Source organism: Chanos chanos, chromosome 5, assembly GCF_902362185.1.
Source record: "Chanos chanos chromosome 5, fChaCha1.1, whole genome shotgun sequence".
In the NCBI taxonomy this organism is placed as follows: Eukaryota; Metazoa; Chordata; class Actinopteri; order Gonorynchiformes; family Chanidae; genus Chanos; species Chanos chanos.
Window position 1 is genome coordinate 15,969,948 of NC_044499.1, and position 20,404 is coordinate 15,990,351.

Sequence of the window (20,404 nt, forward strand, 5' to 3'; positions counted from 1 at the left end):
GCTGTCAGGCAGGCACAACATAATCAGAAAATGCTCAGAAAACTGGTTGTTAGAGTTATCTCAGAGAGTCCAGAGGTCAGCTTATTTTTCAGATCATCTTTCTTAGACTCTTAAACTGTACATACCAAGTACAAATAGTACAAATATCTCACTTGGAAATGCTTTACGTCAGATATTGTCATATTGGGCTTTATTCTCTCCAAATATGAGACACAGAATGGTACATTGCTTTAAGATATTTTTTTTCCGACATCCTTCACTCACGTAAATCATGCCCTTCTTGTTTTATCGAAAACAGTTGTTTCTCTACCATATAACAAAATAGCGGGTGTCTGTCAGGCTAATCAGTGGAAATACAAAGGTCCTAAGGAGACAGCTTGCTGTATTTCAGTTGGAAAACATTAGTTATATTCAGTTGTAATTGTGGAATTCGTGGAAAATGTCCTGCATCAATGTGTTATCAAAATGAACTGTGAAACCATTTCAATGAAAGGTATTTCGCGGTACATCAGTGGGCTACTGGACAAATTATCCACTATTTTACGATTGGCTGTAATGCACGGAAAAAAATCAGGTCAGGTGACTCAAGACGCCTTTCATATGCCGAGAACGAGACCGTTGTGATAGAAACCAGGGCAGAAATCTAACACGATTCAAAACGCAATGATATGCGATTATCAAATGGACTGAATTAAGAACAGACTGAGATAACAGAATGGATGAGCCGAACATATTGAGGCGTCGTGGACTACAGGTAAGAAACTTGATATAGCCTATACGATTATTCTGTCATATCAAAACAGCGTTTAGATTTAGTTACTTACTGTGTCAGAAACGTCATTGTATGTTTTATTTAGTCAAAACTAAATTGTCTATCTGTAAACTAGTGTTCATGTACAGCAGCACTGAGTCATTGTTGCATCAAGACAGTAGTTGTAAAAAATCAGAAAAAAAATTACTAGTGCATTACGACGAAATAAATCAACGATTCCGGCTCCTCAGCAGCTACCTTCATTAATATTTACGACAAGAAGTGGCGGATGTCACTGAATGGCCAATAAATACGCGTAGTTAACCTCCGCTTTGGTTATATCTTTCCACAGTAAACTGATACAGAACGATGGGCGGTTATTCAAAGCAGAGCAAGTGTGTGCGCGTGTATGGCGTGTGTATATGTCGTTCTTCTTTCCTCCTCTGCGCTCCCTTGTGCTGATTTAATTAAGAAATCATATGCGTTAAATTACGGCGTCTGCAAAACACGATAGAATGTAGTAAATGCACATTAATAAGGTAAATAGCAAGGTCACTGCTTATGCATCGGTTTGCACTCGCAAGAGTATAGTGCATGCAGATTTTTTCCTCCAGAGTTGCCATGGTGATTCTTGTATTTGTGCCGGCTGGTTCTGCAGACGATGAGGCGATCCATATTTTGTTTTCCTCGCCTTTTTATGATGTGAGACTAACAGTGCACGTTCAGAGTTGGTCTAGATTACTATGGAAACTGAACTGTTTCTTATCATACTAAGTATGTCAGTGTTTCCCATTCTTTAGCCAATAGACAAAGAAATAAACAAACAAACCTAGTTACTGAGTAAAGGGTCGTGACAAATATATGTTGTTCGTATATGTTGTTAATCACTAATATGTCCAGTATTTGTGCGAAGCAACAGTGCTGCCTACACCTTCAAACTATGTCCTGTCTTCTGGATTATTTGCTGCTGTTGACGTCCACAGTCCTTTTTAGAGATTATATTTAAAAAGAATTTACAGAAGACAGCTGGATTGAAATGTCACAATTCATTCTGACACAAACTCTTGCAGATACCCTCTTGTTAGTTTAAATTGCCTTTGGAGGATTCCATAACATAATTGTTTAAGCAAATGAAAGTATTCACACTACCATGTGTGACAGGTCTAACTTGTGTTTTGGGAAAATATCACAAACTAAACCGCAACTGGTACCAACAAAAGCACAGGACCACAAAAGAACTGTGGGATGGATAGAATAGGATTATACTAGTATACCTGTGTCTAGGAGCCAAACCAATGGCACTAGAAATTAGTTCCCTGTCCTATGTGGGGTATATTTAGTGCCAGGATGTACTGACACTGATGTCCACTGGATCAACATGATAAGATATATTTAGATAATCAGTGTAGAGGAGACTGCTCCCATCTAGTGATACAGCTGCACTCCATTTAATTTACTGTCAAACTTGAGTTGAGTTAACCAACATCAAAGCTTAACTGATTTCAGCATATATTTGAAGCTTCCATACTCAAATTTTGTGCGATAAGACTTGTTATACTATGTGTATGTGTAAGTACACTATGAATCAAGGACTGGTGATTGAGCAATATCTATGTGTAGAAGGGAATGACACATAGGGAAATTCAGCAAATCTCAGTGTTTCTGTCCATCCTCTGACGTTTGCTGTGATTTGGGTGAATGATTTTCTTTATCTGTGGGCAGGTCCACAACCAAGAGAAAGATGATAACAGCAATTGTGGTTAAGTAAAGCCTCAGGAATTCTGACCCTGGTCCAAAAGAAAACATAACTGTGATACTTGCACAGGAAGTATTTTGTACAAACCTTTGTATGTTGTTGGGCCACAATACCTGTGTCCTACTACCCCTAAGTGAATTTTCAACCAAGGGGTGGTGCAGTGGGTAGCACTGTTGCCTCACAGCAAGAGGGTCCTGGGTTCGATTCCTAGCCAGGCCAGGGTCCTCTTTGTTTGCATGTTTACAAAGACATCTTGCCCAGTGAGCACTAGTATGGGCTTCAGTACCCTGAGCCTAATTAGGATAAGAGACTTTGAAAATGAGTGAGATGATGAGAATTTCCAGTCACTGCTGTGCGACTCTCACAGACAGTTTCATTTGTTTGTTTTTCAAACTGATAACTGTCTTGAAAAGTGGAAAACACTAAAGTGAAAAGGGGCCTCTATAATTCTAACTTGATTTTTACATTGGCAGAATCACTCTTATTGATGCAAGACACTTGCTTTAAAACTAACTTTGAAGCTTCCTTAAGATCCTTTTAGAGTGTGAGAGGTGGCTGCTGGAGAAAAAGCAAAGAAAGGCTCATGGACTGACACTCTATATTTTTGCATATTCTTCAAATTCCTGATGAAATATTCTTTCTCCTGTTGTGAAAATTGCACCTTTCTGAAACTTTGGAATGCAGGGTGATCATTATGATATTACCTCTTACCTTTTCAATAGGGTGTGTTAGTAGCATTTCTCTGCAAATTATGTCCAAGGGATTTAACATGAAACTGGTTGCAGTTAGATTGTGTTCCACATATTTATATATTTATAAATGTGTATGCTTTTCCATGAACATTAATGCAAATCATATGCAGCCATCTTGTTCTGGACAATGCAATCTCAAATGCAAGGTTTAATTTCTTATTAATGAATGAATGAATTTGTTTGTTTGCTTATTTACATTTTCAGTCTGAATATTAGTTTCAGATCATTTTTATAACTATCATGGACTGAACTGATCGGTTAAATATCTAGTGATATGGTTGTTGTTTTACAGTGAATCATACATTTTCTGAATCTCATCATTTGTGTTGTTTATGTCCTGTAAATGTGATTTACAAAAACTGGTATGCTCATTTTTCAGAAGGAGTTAAGTCTTCCACGAAGAGGAAATATGTAAGTACTTAAGAAAACAGTGTCAAAGTACCTTACTTATTCATTCGTCTATTAAACGGACTCTCATCAGAACACACAGAATAGCAATCAATCTTGTCTTCTAAATAGCTTTTTTCCCCCCTCAAACTCTTGGGAGGGTTTGAAGCATTGAACCTTTCATTCGTCCTGCTTCACGATACAGTCTAAACTTGTGCTGCTCGTACATTAATGAATAAGTGTTCCGAAAATTAATAAATGCTCGTTATTGTATTGTAACATATGGCTACAGCACTCATACAAGTTGGTACGGAACGTCCTTGGGCATTGGAGGCGTGGTCCAACTTTTGAGTGGCATTAGGGGGGTGACGTCTTCAACCCAAACCTCTCGATGACCCTCTTTCATAAGCGGCAGTCACATCCCTCAATGACAACTTCCTCCCCTCCATCAGCATTTTCCTCTCTTTCTTTCTCTTCGACCTTCCGTGGTTACAATCCTAACACTTTTTGAAACGCATGAGCATCACCAGTTTATCCGGATACGTCTCAGCGCATGCTTCATTTAAACCAATGGCATTTTCCAAATCTTAGCAATGTGTCATTAGTTAAAAAAACGCGATGATGGCATCAGTGTTACTTGCTGTAGCGAGGCTCATGTCTGGTTATTCGTCTCTGTTGGAATGGTGTTCGTCCAGAAATGGAGTTTGTTTAGAACTCCAACTTTATGTCACCGTTCTTTCCCGCTTTTACGGCTCTCATTTTTGATGAGGAGTACAGCTGTTGACATAAACGATTGTGTTCTCTCATCGTGCTCAACTACATCGACATTATGTCTGACCGGAATTACTGGACTGTGTTGCCAAGTTATAAAAATCAGTTTGTTTCGGGGGGTTTGCTGAAACGACCAAAATGGTAATCTTACTTTGTTGATTATTTTATTTAAGCTCTAAAGTTAATTGTGCCAGTTTGAAAAATCGGTTCTTCGATTTCTTGGGCAAGAGGCTACATCTAAGTTTAGGCTAAATCTGGTGTCCTTCTTGTCCAACAAATTAGGGCACCCCACAGTTGCATTAGGAACACTGAATTATATATAGTCTAATAATGTATGCGATGTAAACTCAAACAACGATTTTCGTAATTTTCCAAATAACTTGTTAACGTTTTAGTCTTGCTATGTAGGCTGTGAGCCTTTTTCATCCGCCCTGCTCTTGTTTCCGTAAGTAAACGTGGCTAGAGCTGCGAGCTATTACTCATTGTCCGCAGCCAACGGCGGTCCGAGTTGTCAGTGGTTTATTGTTTAACATTTGAACATTCTATGAGTCGTTGACGTGTGTCTAAGTCATTTGAAGCTTGTGTGTTTTGGAAACATTCTAAGTATAATTAGTTTCCTGTTTACAACCCAGATTGTATGGTAATTATACGACGGTGCTGCGGATTGTTCTCTGATGTAACTTCAATACAATAGCACAATGGTCAAATATTTTCACACAGACCATCTTGAAAAGTTGTTCTTCTTGGTACTTTCGGAGTTTTCTGATTTTTATACTGCCAGATGAGTACTTTTGATTTGATCTAGTTGTATTGTCGTTAATTGTCTCATCGCCAACTTCAAAATATCTGATCAGATTAGCTTGTTTCAGTTGCTGCATGTCAGAAACAGCTTTGGAACTTGTGTGATGCTTATTCAGTAGTCAGACTGTTTTAGGTGCATCCCTGTACCCCATTCATCCAATGAAATGTCAGGAGTCGAAATAATTCAGCATTCTTTGAGAGACATAAATGATGAATTCTAGGCCTACTTTGATTATGTTTTTTATGATTTGTACAGCAGCCGAAACAAGAGGAAGAGTCTTGCTCCTTCTCCAACTTTATCACGGCCTCTCTCCCCTCTTTCTTTTACCACAGGTAAGGCAAAATTTGTTTTACTTTCCTTGTAATGTGACAGATTTTAGCTGGCATTCTGTTTTGTTTTGTAACAGAGGTGGATTCTTTATGCCATTTACTCAGTTAACAAACCTGAAATTATTCTAGCAGTGAAAGAGGATAAGCCTTATTTTCCGTCTCTCTCAGCAGGCAGTAGTCCCTCAGACAGCCCGAGAAATGTCTCCACAAGTTCCTCTGTAAACTTCCCCTTTGTAAGAAGGTAAGACCTGAGAAGGTTTTTCTTAATGAATTTTACTGTGTAATACAGAAATTGTGTATTTCACATGTGCTGCAATACTGTATGTGCATTTTACTTATATTTCAAATGGATCCAAATAGCTCCATTGACCTTACCATAAAGGCAACAATGTATTGGAAGTTTCCCATGGTAGCTATACAATTAAAGCTTACACTGAAACTTGCCCTAAGGTTCTTTTGAGCATTTGAGCTTTGGCATTTGTCAGAGCAGTTCTGAGCTCATGAGTGTGCAGTTTCATTACTTTAGGCTGCTATGATGATGTGATTAGACCTTATCCTCTCTCATCAGATCTTACATCTCCTACTTAAACCCACTGAACAAAAAGAACATCGCCATTCAGCTCAGCACGGTCTGGGGCTATGCTCGTTAATTTTATAAGTAAACTAAGAACGTATGCATTTGGAGGTCATTGGCAGACAGGGAACATGAAACTCAATTCAAATCAGCGAGCATTATGGGGTGTATACAGAAGAGATTCCTATTTCTGTGGTAGCTGTAGACAGTGAAGAGACTGATGAAGTTGTTCATGTTTTGCTTATTTCTGTCAATTGAACACCATTGACTGTAAATCTGTCATGTCATCTGTCGCATAAAACAAGTCATTTGCAATTATATAATAGACATGACTGGATTTTGTATATTTTCACTGATATCGGCAGTTTGCTTTTGGTAAGAATATTCGGGAAAGAGATTACACTACTATGATGAATGCTATGACAAGAATAGAATTCTGATCCCAGTGGCCATGTTTACATGCCGGTTGATATTCAAGCAGTTGAATATGGCCTGGCTCGAATTAAACACCTCGTTCCAGTATCCACAACCCAAGGAAGAGGAATGTTCTGTTTATGAGAGACCAAATTAAGACGTGGAATTTTTCTGCCATTAAACATCATGTATGCACTGCTTTCAGAATGTTTCCCAAGCTCTGTTTTGCAAAGTCAAGCACATCCTTAGGACTCCTTCAGAATATTCTGATTATGAAAACAGCTGGAATACCCGTGTTGTTTGCATGCATTTTCTTGTATGCGTAAACAGTGCAGCACAAAAATAATAAGCAACATTAACAGAATACTCTGGACATGTTAACATGGTCAAACTAAAGTCATGTTCAAACTGACTGGACATCAATTTAAATTATTGTTCATGTTGAAGAGGTCAAATACTTTAATGCCTTATTTTAGTAGATCTCAGTACGCTGTTTTTTTTTGGGGGGGGGCTTACACCTGTCTTTCTTAACACTCTTTCAGAGCGGATGCAAGAAGGTGGTCTTTGGCCTCTCTGTCCTCTGGCTATGGGACTAATCCTCCCAGCTCAGCAGTCTCAGTGAGTCTCCACCTTCAGCAAAACAGAGGCAGTCATGACTTGTCATGCTTTTTACAAGGATGTGCTCCTCAGAAGCTTACAACCTTTTTAAAAGTTTATAAAGGAATAGAACAAAATTCTAATCCTGAAGTATTCAAGTGCATCATACTGCAAACATCTCATCCATAAATCATCTCGTTTGGCTCCTCAAGTGACCTGTGTCAAAAGCTGCGTGAAGAATCATAACTAAGTCATAAATTTTAGAAAAAAAGCCCCAGAAATAGAAATGAATTAAAGAAACACTGCGTGAATCATCATGTGTTTATGTAAGCAATGAGGAAAAGAAGCATGATTTCTGTATTTCAAATTTAAGATATGACTTAATGCATATCGTTGTGATCTACCATATTTCATGGGGAAATTATCACGTAGTGTTAAAAAAATTCTAGGAATCGTTGGCATCAAGGAAAACACAGTTCTTTTCATGTTGTATTTAGAGTTTAAACGTACAAATAGCAACTGTGAATATGGTATAACTTGTTGAAATGTTGTTGGGAATTGACAGACAAATCAGCCCATTCTCTCTGTTCTGCAATTTAATACCATAATGCATTGGGCATGCAATGAGGTCAGCGCCTGTTGACAATGTCCCATTGAGCTGGTGTTAGTGAGGACTTTATGGAGGGGGAAGCATGGAAGCTTCTCTGTTTTCCTCCTTCCAGCAGTATTCCTGTCATGTGCGCATCTTCACATTCTGCTTAAGAGGAATCTGAGCTTTAGGCATAGCTTTGACCTGACATAGCAGACTATGCGTCAGACATTTGGTTAAAAACGTAATTGTAGTGCTACAGGCTCTATTAGAAAAATCCATTTCTGATGCTAAATAAGCCCTCTCTCTCACGAGATGCACAAAGATACTACTGCATTTAAGATATTGACAAATGAGCGGATGAACGTTTCGTACAAGACTTCGATTGAGGCAGAAGTACTCTTTTAGAATGTGGAAGCCTTGTGATAATTCATAGGGCTTGATGAGGCATTGTAGACAGTAGATTAACACTGGCCAAAGCATCAAAATATGTTGGCACGGTCACAGTAGTTACTATAAATCATTAAAATATTAGACTGTTACTTTGACAAAAAAGTCCTATTTGATGGTCACAATCAGAAATAAATAGTCATGTGGACTAGTTAACAAAAGGGGTTCAATAAATTTGAATGATACTGACATAGTAACCCATCACAGAACATGCTCTTGAAGATATGACAGAAACATAGCTGTTATTGTATGATAAGAAAAACCCCCAAAACAAAGCAAAAAAAAGTTTGAATCAACATGTCCCTCTGCTTTCAAAATGCTGCTGTCATGAAAGGTCTTTCTCCTTCATAAATGTCCCTGAAAACAAAAACTCATTTGGTAAATTCTTTTGATATTTTTGTTTACTGAGCCATATCTGAGATATCTCCGTTTTTATCTGTGAATGTCATTTTGGAAAATACATTCAAATGATATTTGACATTTGAATAAAATATGACAGCGTTATGAGACAAAGGTGGAGTTCAGATACGGTCACTTGAGAGCTGTGCTCATTGAGATTTGACCTAATGCTGATTATGTCTCGTGTCCTTTCGTAGTCTTCCTCCTCCTCACAAGAGCTTTTGCACCAGCTGCCGTCTCATCCCACTCAAGATGAGCTCCATTTCCTCTTCAAGCATTTCAGGAGTAGTGAGAGTGTGACAGATGAGGAGCCTTCTCCTATTCGCCCCAGGTCTCGCAGTCTCAGGTAGACTACCAATTCTAATCTAATCATTCTGCTTTTAAGACTTCTGTCTTCTTTTCAGTGTTTTCTGCATAACCATTACAGGCAGATAGGGTGTCCTTAAGTGATTGTTTTGAGTAAGAACAAAGCTGAGGCATTCAACTGCAGATTCATGCGTTCTCCTGGCAATGATATGCACCTTGAGATGAAAGAAAGAAACCAGTATAAAGTAGGGTTGGGTTAGTTCAAACAATGACAAGTGGCAAGAGGTGTGTCAGTTTAAACATAATACTGTTCTTTCAGTTCTTGTCAGAAATCAAAACTGACTTTGTTTTAGCAACCTAGTGTCAAAACCAGTGGGACTACTCAGGCAATTAAAGCATGCATACAATTAAAGATTAAAGCAGCTCACTTTCAAATGTATATTGAAATGTGGGACTAAAATATTTGTTTTTGTCTTTTTTTCTTTAGCCCTGGACGAACCTGTGGTTCATTTGATAATGAGATAGTTATGATGAACCATGTTTACAAAGAGCGATTTCCAAAGGTAGGTCCACTCGGGCATTTTAAACAAAATACTTTTATAGACTGGAATAGAACAAGATGCAAAAGGAGCTCAGAAATAACTTGGTCCTTGGGGAATAGTTTATGGGCCAGAGTAGGTTTGGATGTCATGACCGTCTTTTTCTTGATGTAGGCCACAGCTCAGATGGAGGGCCGCTTGTTGGCGGTCATTGCAGACTACTCCCCAGACAGTGCCCTGCCACTGGCTGATGGAGTGCTGGGCTTCATTCAGCACCAGCTGGTCGAGCTGGCCAGAGACTGCCTGGAAAAATCCAAGAAAGGCTTGATCACATCTCGCTATTTCATTGAGCTACAGGAAAAGCTAGAGAAACTGTTGCATGAGGTGGGTAATAAAAAAACTCCCAGATTAAGGTTTGGCAGAACATATAAAAAGAAAGCCTTCTGTTAAAATGGCTGATATTTAACTCAATTTTGCCATTATTTGTACATTCCATAGTAACACACTGCACCACTGACTCAACACTATGTTGTCTGATTTATCGAATATGTCGTCATTTGTAAGGGGAAAATCCCTTCATTTGGTAGGGCTTGCGGTTTGGCATGTGTGATGTCTTTTCCAGTTGAAATGTTCTGATACCTACAAAAATATCCATTACACTGTCATATATCAGGTAGAAATTATCTTTTAAATTTAGCAGTTTAGGTAATTAGTGATGCGTGAGTTCTCTAAGATGAAAAATTTCACATGATGTTTGTCCCACAGTGAGAACCATCCTAGACTGCTAGATCGCATAAATATTCTGTACATCCAGTACTATGGCTCAAGCCCTGAAACCAAGTGCTGCCAACTATTCTCCTCGTCACCACTGTAAAATCACAAGCAGGCTTCTCAGTAGGGCATTATTATTAGTATTTACTGAATAAGAGCCTCATGATGTGAAACATAAGACCTAAAGATAAGTGACTGATTCAGATGTTTTTCCCATGCATGGAATAAAATTTGCTATTTGTATCCTGTAAGATTTAAGAGTTGTCATTCATTTTCCCTAATACATCTTAGATAGGTTAATTTAACATTGTTAAATCGCTAATATATTTTAGGGGGGGTTTTTTTACGGTAAAAACTGTAAAATTTCCTTTTCCTGGTTGCTGAAAATTCCCAACCTCTCTTCCTCATACCAAATGGTTGATGCATAAGGGCTAAACAGAAGCCCGAAAGCAGATGAGCTTCCAGTTAGTCTGTGCAGTATTGTGTTTCAATGAATAGTCTTGAGTAAGTTGTAAGAAAATGTTGGTTAATTAGGGCAAGTGCAAGACTGTGTCCTCTCCCTCAGGATCTTTTGCTTCATGTCTCTGCAATAGCTAATGAAGAGCAAATGAAGGGGAAAGTGGCTTGTGAAATATGTGTTAACAAGGAATGTTGAAACTGTGCATGATGCAACAGACATCAACTGTAATATTGTACATGAAACTGACCTACTTTAAAACAGGTTTTAATATGTTAAAAACTTTTTAAGAATAACTCACAGCGATTTCTTAGCTAAAACCACATTTTTACCAGGGTTAAGTCTTCTTTTTTTTTTCTTTAATTGGTCTAAAGAGTGGTCACTGAATGAAAGAAGCTTTTATGATTTAAGGTGAACGTTCAGTAACAATTAAATGCTTGAAAATAGTATGGATTGAGTTTTGAGGATGTTGTCAGATGGTTTTGATTATGTTGACAAGTAGATTTTGATTTTTCCTACTAGGCATATGAGCGTTCAGAAAGTGAAGAGGTGACAGTCATTGCCAAACTTGTCAGGAAAATCCTCATAATTATATCCAGACCAGCAAGATTACTGGAGTGTCTGGTAAGGTCTTATCATTGATAAAAACACACAATTAAAATCACAAAATTATGTTTTTCAGATGTTCCACTGCATTTGTAAACGATTCAACTGTGACCTTTTCAAAGAATGAAACATTTTTTAATAAAGGATGCAGAATTTGAAGGCATACTGCCAATTAAGTGGTTAACTACATGTCAGAAAGGAATGAGAATATTTTTGGTGGTATTTTAACAATGTGTCTATCGCTCCCAGGCATAATTTGAGATCTGAAGACATTTGAAGTTGCTGTTCTGATTTTTAAGTGCCTTTACAGATTGTTTTGCGCTGTTTTGCTCTGACAGGAGTTTGATCCAGAGGAGTTTTATCATCGGCTGGAGGCTGCAGAGGGTCAGGCTAAAGTGGGACAGGGAATAAAGACAGACATCCCGCGATATATTATCAGCCAGCTGGGGCTCACACGAGACCCCTTGGAGAGTATGACCAGCCTCTAATGATCTTCTTATTGTCTACTGTTACTATTCATCCTGTCATTATTGTCTATGAGACACATTGTAAATGCGTTTAAGCTAATGTTGCTCTAGGTTTGGCTGATCCCTTGCTACTCTTGCAGACATGGTCCAACTTGAAGAAAACAATGCAGGGAACTCTGCAGCTGGAGAGTCTGACGACATGGTGGAGGTGAGTGAACGACGGCATTGTCATGAAATCCATGTAGAATTCACTCCCAGAGGGTTAGAGTAGGGCTTATTTTGTTTGTAGCTAAAAGAACTATCTCCTGAATATAAGATGGACTGTGCATCTGCTTTGTGTATAAGTTCTGTTTTTTCCATGTTATGTTACAGAATCGTCCTGGTTGTACACCATCTCGAAGAAAACCACTTGAGAGAGATTTTGAGACCATTAAGCTCATCAGCAATGGGGCTTATGGGTGAGTATATGTGTATATTCACTAAAGTCCCACTGCACAAGATGAAAACAAGAAGCTCAGATACATATGCAATAGTCCTGAAAAATGAGGTTTATCGTACGTGAAAGCAGCATATGTCATATCTCTACGACTATCACCCAGTCTCTATTAATCCTCTCACCGTGAGAACCCTAAATGATGATTGTATGCTTAGCTGAATGCATACCTCATTTACCCGTCAGTTCTATCTGAAAAGCCTTGTTTGCCAGGTTTTTCACAGCCTTACTGAACCATACTGCTTCACCATAAAAACATGTTCCCTCTAGCCCTATTTTTTCCTCTTACCACAACACATCACCCGCTGATGGAATACTTTCCTCATTGTAAATGTCTAGACATTTGGCTCAGTGACTTCCTCAATTTTAGTATTCATATCTTGTGCCTTCTACTCAAGAACAAAGGCCTCCCTTAGCCTTCAAAACCTTTAAATCTGTAATTCCCTTAGACTGGAATCTTACATGGAATTAACTTATACATAAAACATTTCTTTACATTCACAGACTTGACAGCAGTCGAGCCCTATTTTTAATCCATTTCTATAACTGCATGTGGAAATAACTTTTTTCCATTTGTATTTGCTCAATTGTCGTTAGTGTGGTGTGGTGTGGTGTTTTTGTCTATGTCTACACGCTGTCGTCTTTAATGCTGGCACAAGATGTCCTGTCAAGCCTGCTTCTCAGGCCATTTTGAAGAGAATATATTCAAAACTAATTAACTTTATTAAAAATAAAGGTAATACATGAATAAAGATGGCAATCTGCAGATCAGTTTAGAAGTACACATAATGCATCATTGATCCATCTGTCCTATGTCATATGCATTGTGTTACAGTCATCTGTTTACACATACATTCATCTGTGACAAGCAGTTCTGAAATGGATACTTCAGTCCTATGGAACTTAAACAAGTTTTCTACAGAATGTAGTTCTAGTTCCATTCTAGTGAAATAGAAAAATTAGAATTCTAGAGTTCTAAAGTTAGAAGGACTAAATGGAACCATGTCGTGTTTCAGGGCTGTGTATTTAGTGCGTCACCGTGGGACTAGACAGCGGTTTGCCATGAAGAAGATCAACCGGCAGAACTTGATCCTGAGGAATCAGATACAGCAAGTGTTTGTTGAGAGGGACATCCTGACATTTGCGGAAAACCCCTTTGTAGTCAGTATGTTCTGCTCCTTTGAGACACGCCGTCATCTCTGCATGGTGATGGAGTATGTGGAAGGTGAGGTGAATTACGTTATACTTTGCAGCCCAATAAATCTGAATGCATGAAAAATTAAAGTTAAATGAATCATTTAAGGCTTTTGGGTCTTAGCCAGCTAAAAGCAAGCTGCATGTGGCTGGAGGTAATTCAAAGATGTTAAATTGTTTAAGAGCGTGTTTGAGCTCTCAGCTGCCCATTAGACTGACTGTGAATTGTGTTGGCAGGTGGGGATTGTGCTAATTTGCTGAAGAATATGGGTCCTCTACCTGTGGACATGGCCAGAATGTACTTTGCAGAGACTGTATTGGCCTTAGAATACCTACATAATTATGGCATAGTGCACAGAGATCTAAAGCCTGACAAGTAAGTCCTTCATCAGCAGATCTAATAAGTTTATCAATACAAATTGGTGGGGTTGTTATAATCCCTCCCACCTTTTAGATGCTGTTTTGTTCTGTCTGTTTTTCCCTCATTTTCACAGCTTAATTTCCTCTACTCAGTTTACTCATCACATCAATGGGACACATTAAGTTGACTGACTTTGGACTGTCTAAGATTGGTCTGATGAATATGACCACAAACCTTTATGAGGGACATATGGAGAAGGACACCAGAGAGTTCATCGATAAACAGGTGGGTCAACCGTCCGATTGTCTTCCCAAAGAAGAAGTTTTTGTTATCTCTAGACTGAGATTATTTATTAATGTATTTTTATGCCATTTATCATCAATGGATAGGTCTGTGGAACTCCAGAGTACATTGCCCCAGAGGTGATTCTTAGACAAGGCTATGGCAAACCTGTGGACTGGTGGTCCATGGGTGTCATCCTGTATGAGTTTCTAGTAGGCTGCGTCCCTTTTTTTGGTGATACACCAGAAGAACTTTTTGGACAGGTGGTCAGTGGTGAGAACCCTTTTGTGCTACTTGGAGAAGAAAAAATGCTGTTTCTCTGTCCTGATTGCAGATATTGGGTTTAAACAGCTGATTTCGTTCATCCATTATATGGATATGTTACAGATGATATTGAGTGGCCAAAAGGAGATGATGCACTACCTGCTGATGCCCAGGACCTGATAACCAAGCTGTTGAAGCAAAGTCCTCTGGAACGCCTTGGAAGTGGTGGGTGTCCGCTGTTGAAGGAATTTTTTAACCTGTGACAAAAGAAATTTATTACTCACTTACCTTGAGAGGTTATTTGGTCAATATTTTTTTTCCAATTTATCAATGTGTCACGTGCAGGGGGAGCAGCTGAAGTAAAACATCACATTTTTTTCTTTGGCCTGGACTGGAGTGGACTGTTGCGTCAGAAAGCAGAGTTTGTTCCTCAACTAGAAACTGAGGAGGATACAAGTTACTTTGACAGTAGGTGGCTCCGTCTTTCTTTTACCCACTCTAACTTGTGTCTTTTGTGAGTATAATCATATAACCTGTTTGTCTGCCTCAGCACGCACAGATCGATACCATCATTCCGAGGAGGATGATGAAACTAATGACGATGAATCCTACCAGGAAATCAAGTTCTCTTCCTGCTCTCACCGCTTTAGCAAGGTGAAATGAGTTTGCCTTGTGTTTTATGATCAGAAAGTCAATTCCACAGAGATCAGAAGCAAAATGCTTAAGTTGTTGTGTTTATTTTTAGTTATTATTGTTGTTGTGTTTGAATTTTTTTGATGTGGTGTCAGCTTTATTCAGCAGTTTGAGTTCCAACCTGTAACTTGTCTGCTACTTGGTATGCTGCAGGTGTACAGTAGCTCAGAACAGCTGGTCTCTCCTTCCAACTTGAGTCTGTCTTCATCAGACCGGAGCTACAGTGAAGAGAAAGAGTGGGAAGCCCACTCTATTCTTTCTCCAGCTGATGCTCATAAGCAGGGACCAAGTAGTGAGAGAAAACAGGGTGTTCCTAGAGGCAGGTGAGTAACAGAATAAGCTTGTTCTGTCTGAAAGATTCATAAAGCATGCATGATTTTGCACAAACCTGAACTTCTGTTAGCATGCATCTTTTTCACACACGACTTTTATGTCCCTGTCCTGTGTTGCTGCTTGTTAATATTTAGAGGAGTTTTACCCCTTTTTTTTCTGTCATTTTGGAAAAGCATCTATTTACTGAGCTTTCTCTTTTCCAGCCCAAGACCCAGGGCATCATCCAGTTCCTCTCAGTATGAGAGATGTGCTAGTCCTCTAGCACTGAACAGTACCAAGAGTCTGGAAGCCATGCCACACTTCACATTCCCTCCTGAGGATGAGGGTGAGAAAGGTTTCACTGGCACATATATGTGGACATTTTAAAACTTTTTAATGTTTTTTATGCATGTTGATTGAAATCCATAAATGTTACCTACTCTTTCTATGACCATTAACAGGATCATGTTAGCTAGCATGTTGTAAGCCCTGCTCAAGTTCTTCTATTTTTGTATGTCTTCAGAGGGGCTTGTCTCAAACCTCCAGCGAATCCGTCTGCGCAGTAACTCCACTGGAACAAGGCCCACTAACCGCAGAGATCACAGGGCCCCCCGTCGCCTGGGGCAGCAGCTGGAAACCCCAGAGAAACAAAGACCTCCTTTCGGATGCAAGGTCCCCAAATCTGCCTCAGTATCTGGCCTATCTCTCATCGTCACGCCAGGTACACTGCCACAGTTAAAATGTCAACAAGATAAAAAAAAAACAAACAAGCAAAATCACACAGAATCTGATGGGGGGAAGAAGAAAGATTGTGTGAGAGAGAATAGTTTTGCTGAATTAACATGTGTGAGAGGTTCTGGTATCATGTAATGGAACTTATTTAGAGATGGCTTGCAGATTTATTCCAGAGAGCTGCGTCATTAACCCAAACCTTTTATATTCTTATTCAGATGACAAAACAGGTGGTCTCCAGACAAGTCCCATGTCTTCACACTCTCTGTCCTCCAACCCATCATCACGTGACTCTTCGCCCAACCGTGACCTCTCCCTCAACATCAGCAGCCTTCGACCACCCATAGTGATCCACAGCTCCGGCAGGAAGTATGGTTTCACTCTGCGTGCCATTCGAGTGTATATGGGAGACACTGATGTGTATGCTGTACACCATGTGGTCTGGGTGAGTGATCCAGCAACAATATTGTGTATTTTGCTTGTATAATATTTTTAGACCAAACGCATGTGATCTTTGACTGGTCTTTAAGTTGATGTATCATTTTTCTCTCTCATAGTCTGTGGAAGAGGGCAGCCCCGCTCATGAAGCTGGACTCAAAGCTGGTGACCTCATCACTCATGTAAATGGTGAATCAATCCAGGGCTTGGTGCACACTGATGTGGTGGAGCTTCTACTGAAGGTATGATTATCAGGGATTCTAACAATTGAAATGAGTTTTATAACAGGGAAGGAACATTAAAAGCTTCCCTGTCTCTCGGAGTGTAGAGTGGTAGCAGAGTGACATTGCAAACAACTGCCCTGGAGAACACCTCAATAAAGATTGGGCCGGCGAGAAAGACCAGCTATCGTGGGAAGATGGCACGGCGCAGCAAAAAGAGTAAAAGGAAGGATGGCCAAGACAACAAGTCAGTCTTTTTTTTTAAACCTCTATTATTTTTTTGAACTCCTGTTCTCTAGGGTGTAACTTCAAAAATGTATATCTTTTCCAGCAAGCGTCGCAGCCTCTTGAAGAAGTTGCCCAAACATAGCCCTGGAATTCAAAGTAGTCGGAGCTTCTCCTCTGGTTTCCAGCACTCACCTAATGACAGCTTATCTGACTCTCCTACACCAAGCTTATCACCGGGGCCCAACACTCCATGCAGAAGTCCTGCCCCAGACCTGTCTGGGGGTAAGTCTCAGGAAGTGTAGTTTCCATCAATGGTTTGAGATTTGCACACTTAAGTCCTAACATGGTAGAATTATTATGGCTTCGTGACTGGTGTCATTTCCTTGCTTTTTTTTTTTTTCAGATTCCAACTCTCCTCAGAGTTCCTCTCCATGCTCAAGCTCTCCAAACTCACCAATCCCCCAAAGCCGCCCTAGTTCCCTTCATGTCCTGGGGTCCAAGCTTAGCCTCCGGTATAGTAAGGCAGGGCGCTGCAAATCGACCAGTAGCATCCCTCCTTCTCCACTGGCCTGTAACCCTTCTGCACAGCCTCTGTCACCACAGTGCTCTCCTTCCTCCTTATCTGGAATTCCCAAAACCCTCCACTCATTCCATGGCAAGACCTTGTCCCCGCCAACCATTGCAAGACACACTGTGCGTCCACGTAGTGCAGAGCCACCACGTTCACCCCTCCTAAACAGGGTTCAGTCTGCTGAGAAACTTTCTGGTGCTTACCATGGGGACAAGAAGTCCTACTCTACACGCAGGCATACCATGGAAGCACCGCACAGTGAAGTTGATAGCTTGGGAGACTTGTGCTCCGATGTGGCCTCAGGATTTGTGTGTGTGGGAGATCATGCTAGACAGGGTTCATATCTAAGTGGTCAACGAATTCGAGATGTGACCTCTGAGAAGCCGAACGAAGTGGTGGTCATGAGGAAGTTACACCTCTCAGAGCGACGTGACTCGTTCAAGAAGCAGGAGGCAGTTCAGGAGGTCAGCTTTGATGATTCCGATGAGAAGGAAGCCAAACCTACCACAGCTGTTCCATTCACCCCACCTCGTTTCAAAGCTGCATGGATCAGTACAGCACAGTCAGGTGGAAGCTCTGAAGCTAGAGAGAGAAAACCCCAAACTGAGGAGCTAAAAGAGCAGGAGGATGTAAAGCGAAATTCCAAGAGTTAGGAGGGAAGACAACACTGTGAAAAGCTCATGTCAACAGGGTCTCAATGCCATCCTCATGGCTTTCAGTGACGATACACCTAACCAGCCTGCAGTTGGGAGAGGGAGGTCATATTGTGGATTGATGCATCACTCACCAAGTAATTCACTTGTCAGATTGTACACTTTTGGATTCACATAGCATGAGGAACTTTGTAAGTTAAGAGATACCTTCTGTATTCAAATTATTTATTACTTTTTTTTTTTTTTTTTAAGGCGACGACTTTTGTAGTCAACATGCAAACAAAAACCATATAATACTTAAAGGTCCCTCCTTGAGAATTTGCACAATTAAGACCATAGTCCTGCTGACATTTATTCGTGCCATATGACTTAACAAATTATCTCCCTCTGTGTTTGCCAGTGTAGATATAACTTTAGTTCTTGGGGTGGGTATCTTCTGTATTTTAACCATTTACACTTTAGACTCATAATTCCCTGTTCTGACTTTTGTGGTCTGATGTAGGTTATTTCATGGGTGCTGCTTGGACAAAAAAAAAATGTAATCCTGTGACCTGAGGGGATTGTTTCAGAAACATTAGTATGTTTATGCCATCCCCACAGTATGTGTAATATTAATGCATACAGAATTTTTATGCAAATTTTCTGTGGGAATTAATGTTAGACTTGTGTTTCTCTCTCTCTCCCTCTCTCTCACTCTCTCTTACTTTTTGTCTCTCTCTCACACATGTGCACACACACATCCTTTTAGATTACAACCTGAGGTGAGAATAGTTGTTCTATAGTTGGGCATGGCAACCATAATCTGACTGTATTCAAGTTAGTGATGTTACATGCTTGACTGAGTTCACACAAAAGTTTAAATATTCTATCTGTCATTGTGTCTTCTGGATATAAGCCTACTTTTACTTAAGTTGTTTGTCTTTCTAGAAGGGAATAACTGAATGCGAAGGAGGTAATTTGATAACAAACTTGTACACATATGTTATGTCATAGTATAGAACTCAAATTTGAAAAACTGACATAATCTAATTGGATTTATTTATTTTAAGCCTTAATGCAATCAGGATAATGTGGCTATACTGCATTATAATAGCCAGAAGTCAAACAAATATTGACTAGTGAATTATGTTTCAGAACTGAACAATGTATTAGTTGCTCAATAAACAAATATTAAGTTATTCTAACATTTGCGGGCACAGAAGGAATCTATTATCTATTAATCAACTTTCCATGAATGAGTAAACATGTAAATTAGAAAACTTGTGAAATGAACTGATAAACTCTTTTAAGTGCCAAATTCTAACAAACATTTTTACTTAGGTGGTTCCATTGCAAGTTAATGCTTTTCTAAGACATGGTCTTACCTTTAATAGATTTTGCCAGATCCATTGTGTGTAGTAAAATCTCAGTGGTACTTGTGCAGGATGTTTGTGCACCTCAGTTTGGCTGTTTGACGTTTCCAGATAATGTGTCTTGCACTTACCGTAATGTTATTTGCAACTCACCGTGCTGGACAATTCTAACTGTAAGGTGTAAATACAAAAAAAAAAAAAAAAGAAACCAGTATTACATTTTGTAAGTCCTTTTTTTAACGTTTGTCAGTATTTACCAGCCACTAATTGTAGGGTTCTTTTTTATCCCACAATCTTAAGTGCACAAGGGTTTAAATATGTTATAACTAAACCTGTTTTCAGACAAATAACATTTATTTCCTCATATATTGATCTTCATACTATTATTTAATTTTACGTACCTGCACAGTTAATTATTACATTTTTTTTTTTTAGATGTTTCATGAAGTTTATTTTATTCATTGTCACGCTGTATGCTGAAGCTGACTTAAGCTGGCCTTTATACAGTTCACTACTACTGCTATGGTGCAGGTCTGTGTGGTTGGTTGAATTTTTTTTTTTTCTTGTTGTTTAACAGCGATTATAATAAAGTAATTGCTGATTAAGAGAGTGGTTTCCTTGAATTCTTGCTGAAGTTTCCCATCATTGAGTTTGTGTTTGACTACAGTAATGCTGTCCAAATTTGTTAAAGTCTGATTTGTGCCAAAATATGTGCAGCCTCAGCTTGAAAATAGGGGCTTACGTGGGACAGAAAACGATATTATCGCTTGTCATAATGGTTACTAAGTAGAGTAACCAAGTTGACAGGGACTAACTTTGTTGACATTGAACGGTGCTTATTTAGTATTTTTCCAATAATTCTTGTAGTTCATTTTTATCTTCATTTTTTCCTT

At 39.3% G+C, this 20,404-nt stretch overlaps 1 protein-coding gene across 1 annotated transcript; it reads left to right on the top strand.

Moving 5' to 3' along the window:
- Positions 1 to 715: 715 nt before the first annotated feature.
- mast3a (microtubule associated serine/threonine kinase 3a) lies at positions 716 to 18,159 on the top strand. The gene is made up of 27 exons (XM_030774700.1): positions 716 to 754; positions 3,639 to 3,670; positions 5,475 to 5,551; positions 5,717 to 5,789; positions 7,079 to 7,154; positions 8,769 to 8,917; positions 9,365 to 9,440; positions 9,591 to 9,800; positions 11,167 to 11,268; positions 11,589 to 11,721; positions 11,858 to 11,925; positions 12,090 to 12,175; positions 13,227 to 13,435; positions 13,642 to 13,780; positions 13,918 to 14,050; positions 14,155 to 14,320; positions 14,435 to 14,536; positions 14,657 to 14,779; positions 14,862 to 14,965; positions 15,158 to 15,327; positions 15,541 to 15,662; positions 15,840 to 16,037; positions 16,267 to 16,493; positions 16,606 to 16,728; positions 16,815 to 16,954; positions 17,039 to 17,217; positions 17,339 to 18,159. The coding sequence occupies exons 1-27, from the start codon at positions 716 to 718 to the stop codon at positions 18,157 to 18,159; spliced, it is 4,077 nt and encodes a 1,358-aa protein (XP_030630560.1).
- Positions 18,160 to 20,404: the final 2,245 nt, after the last annotated feature.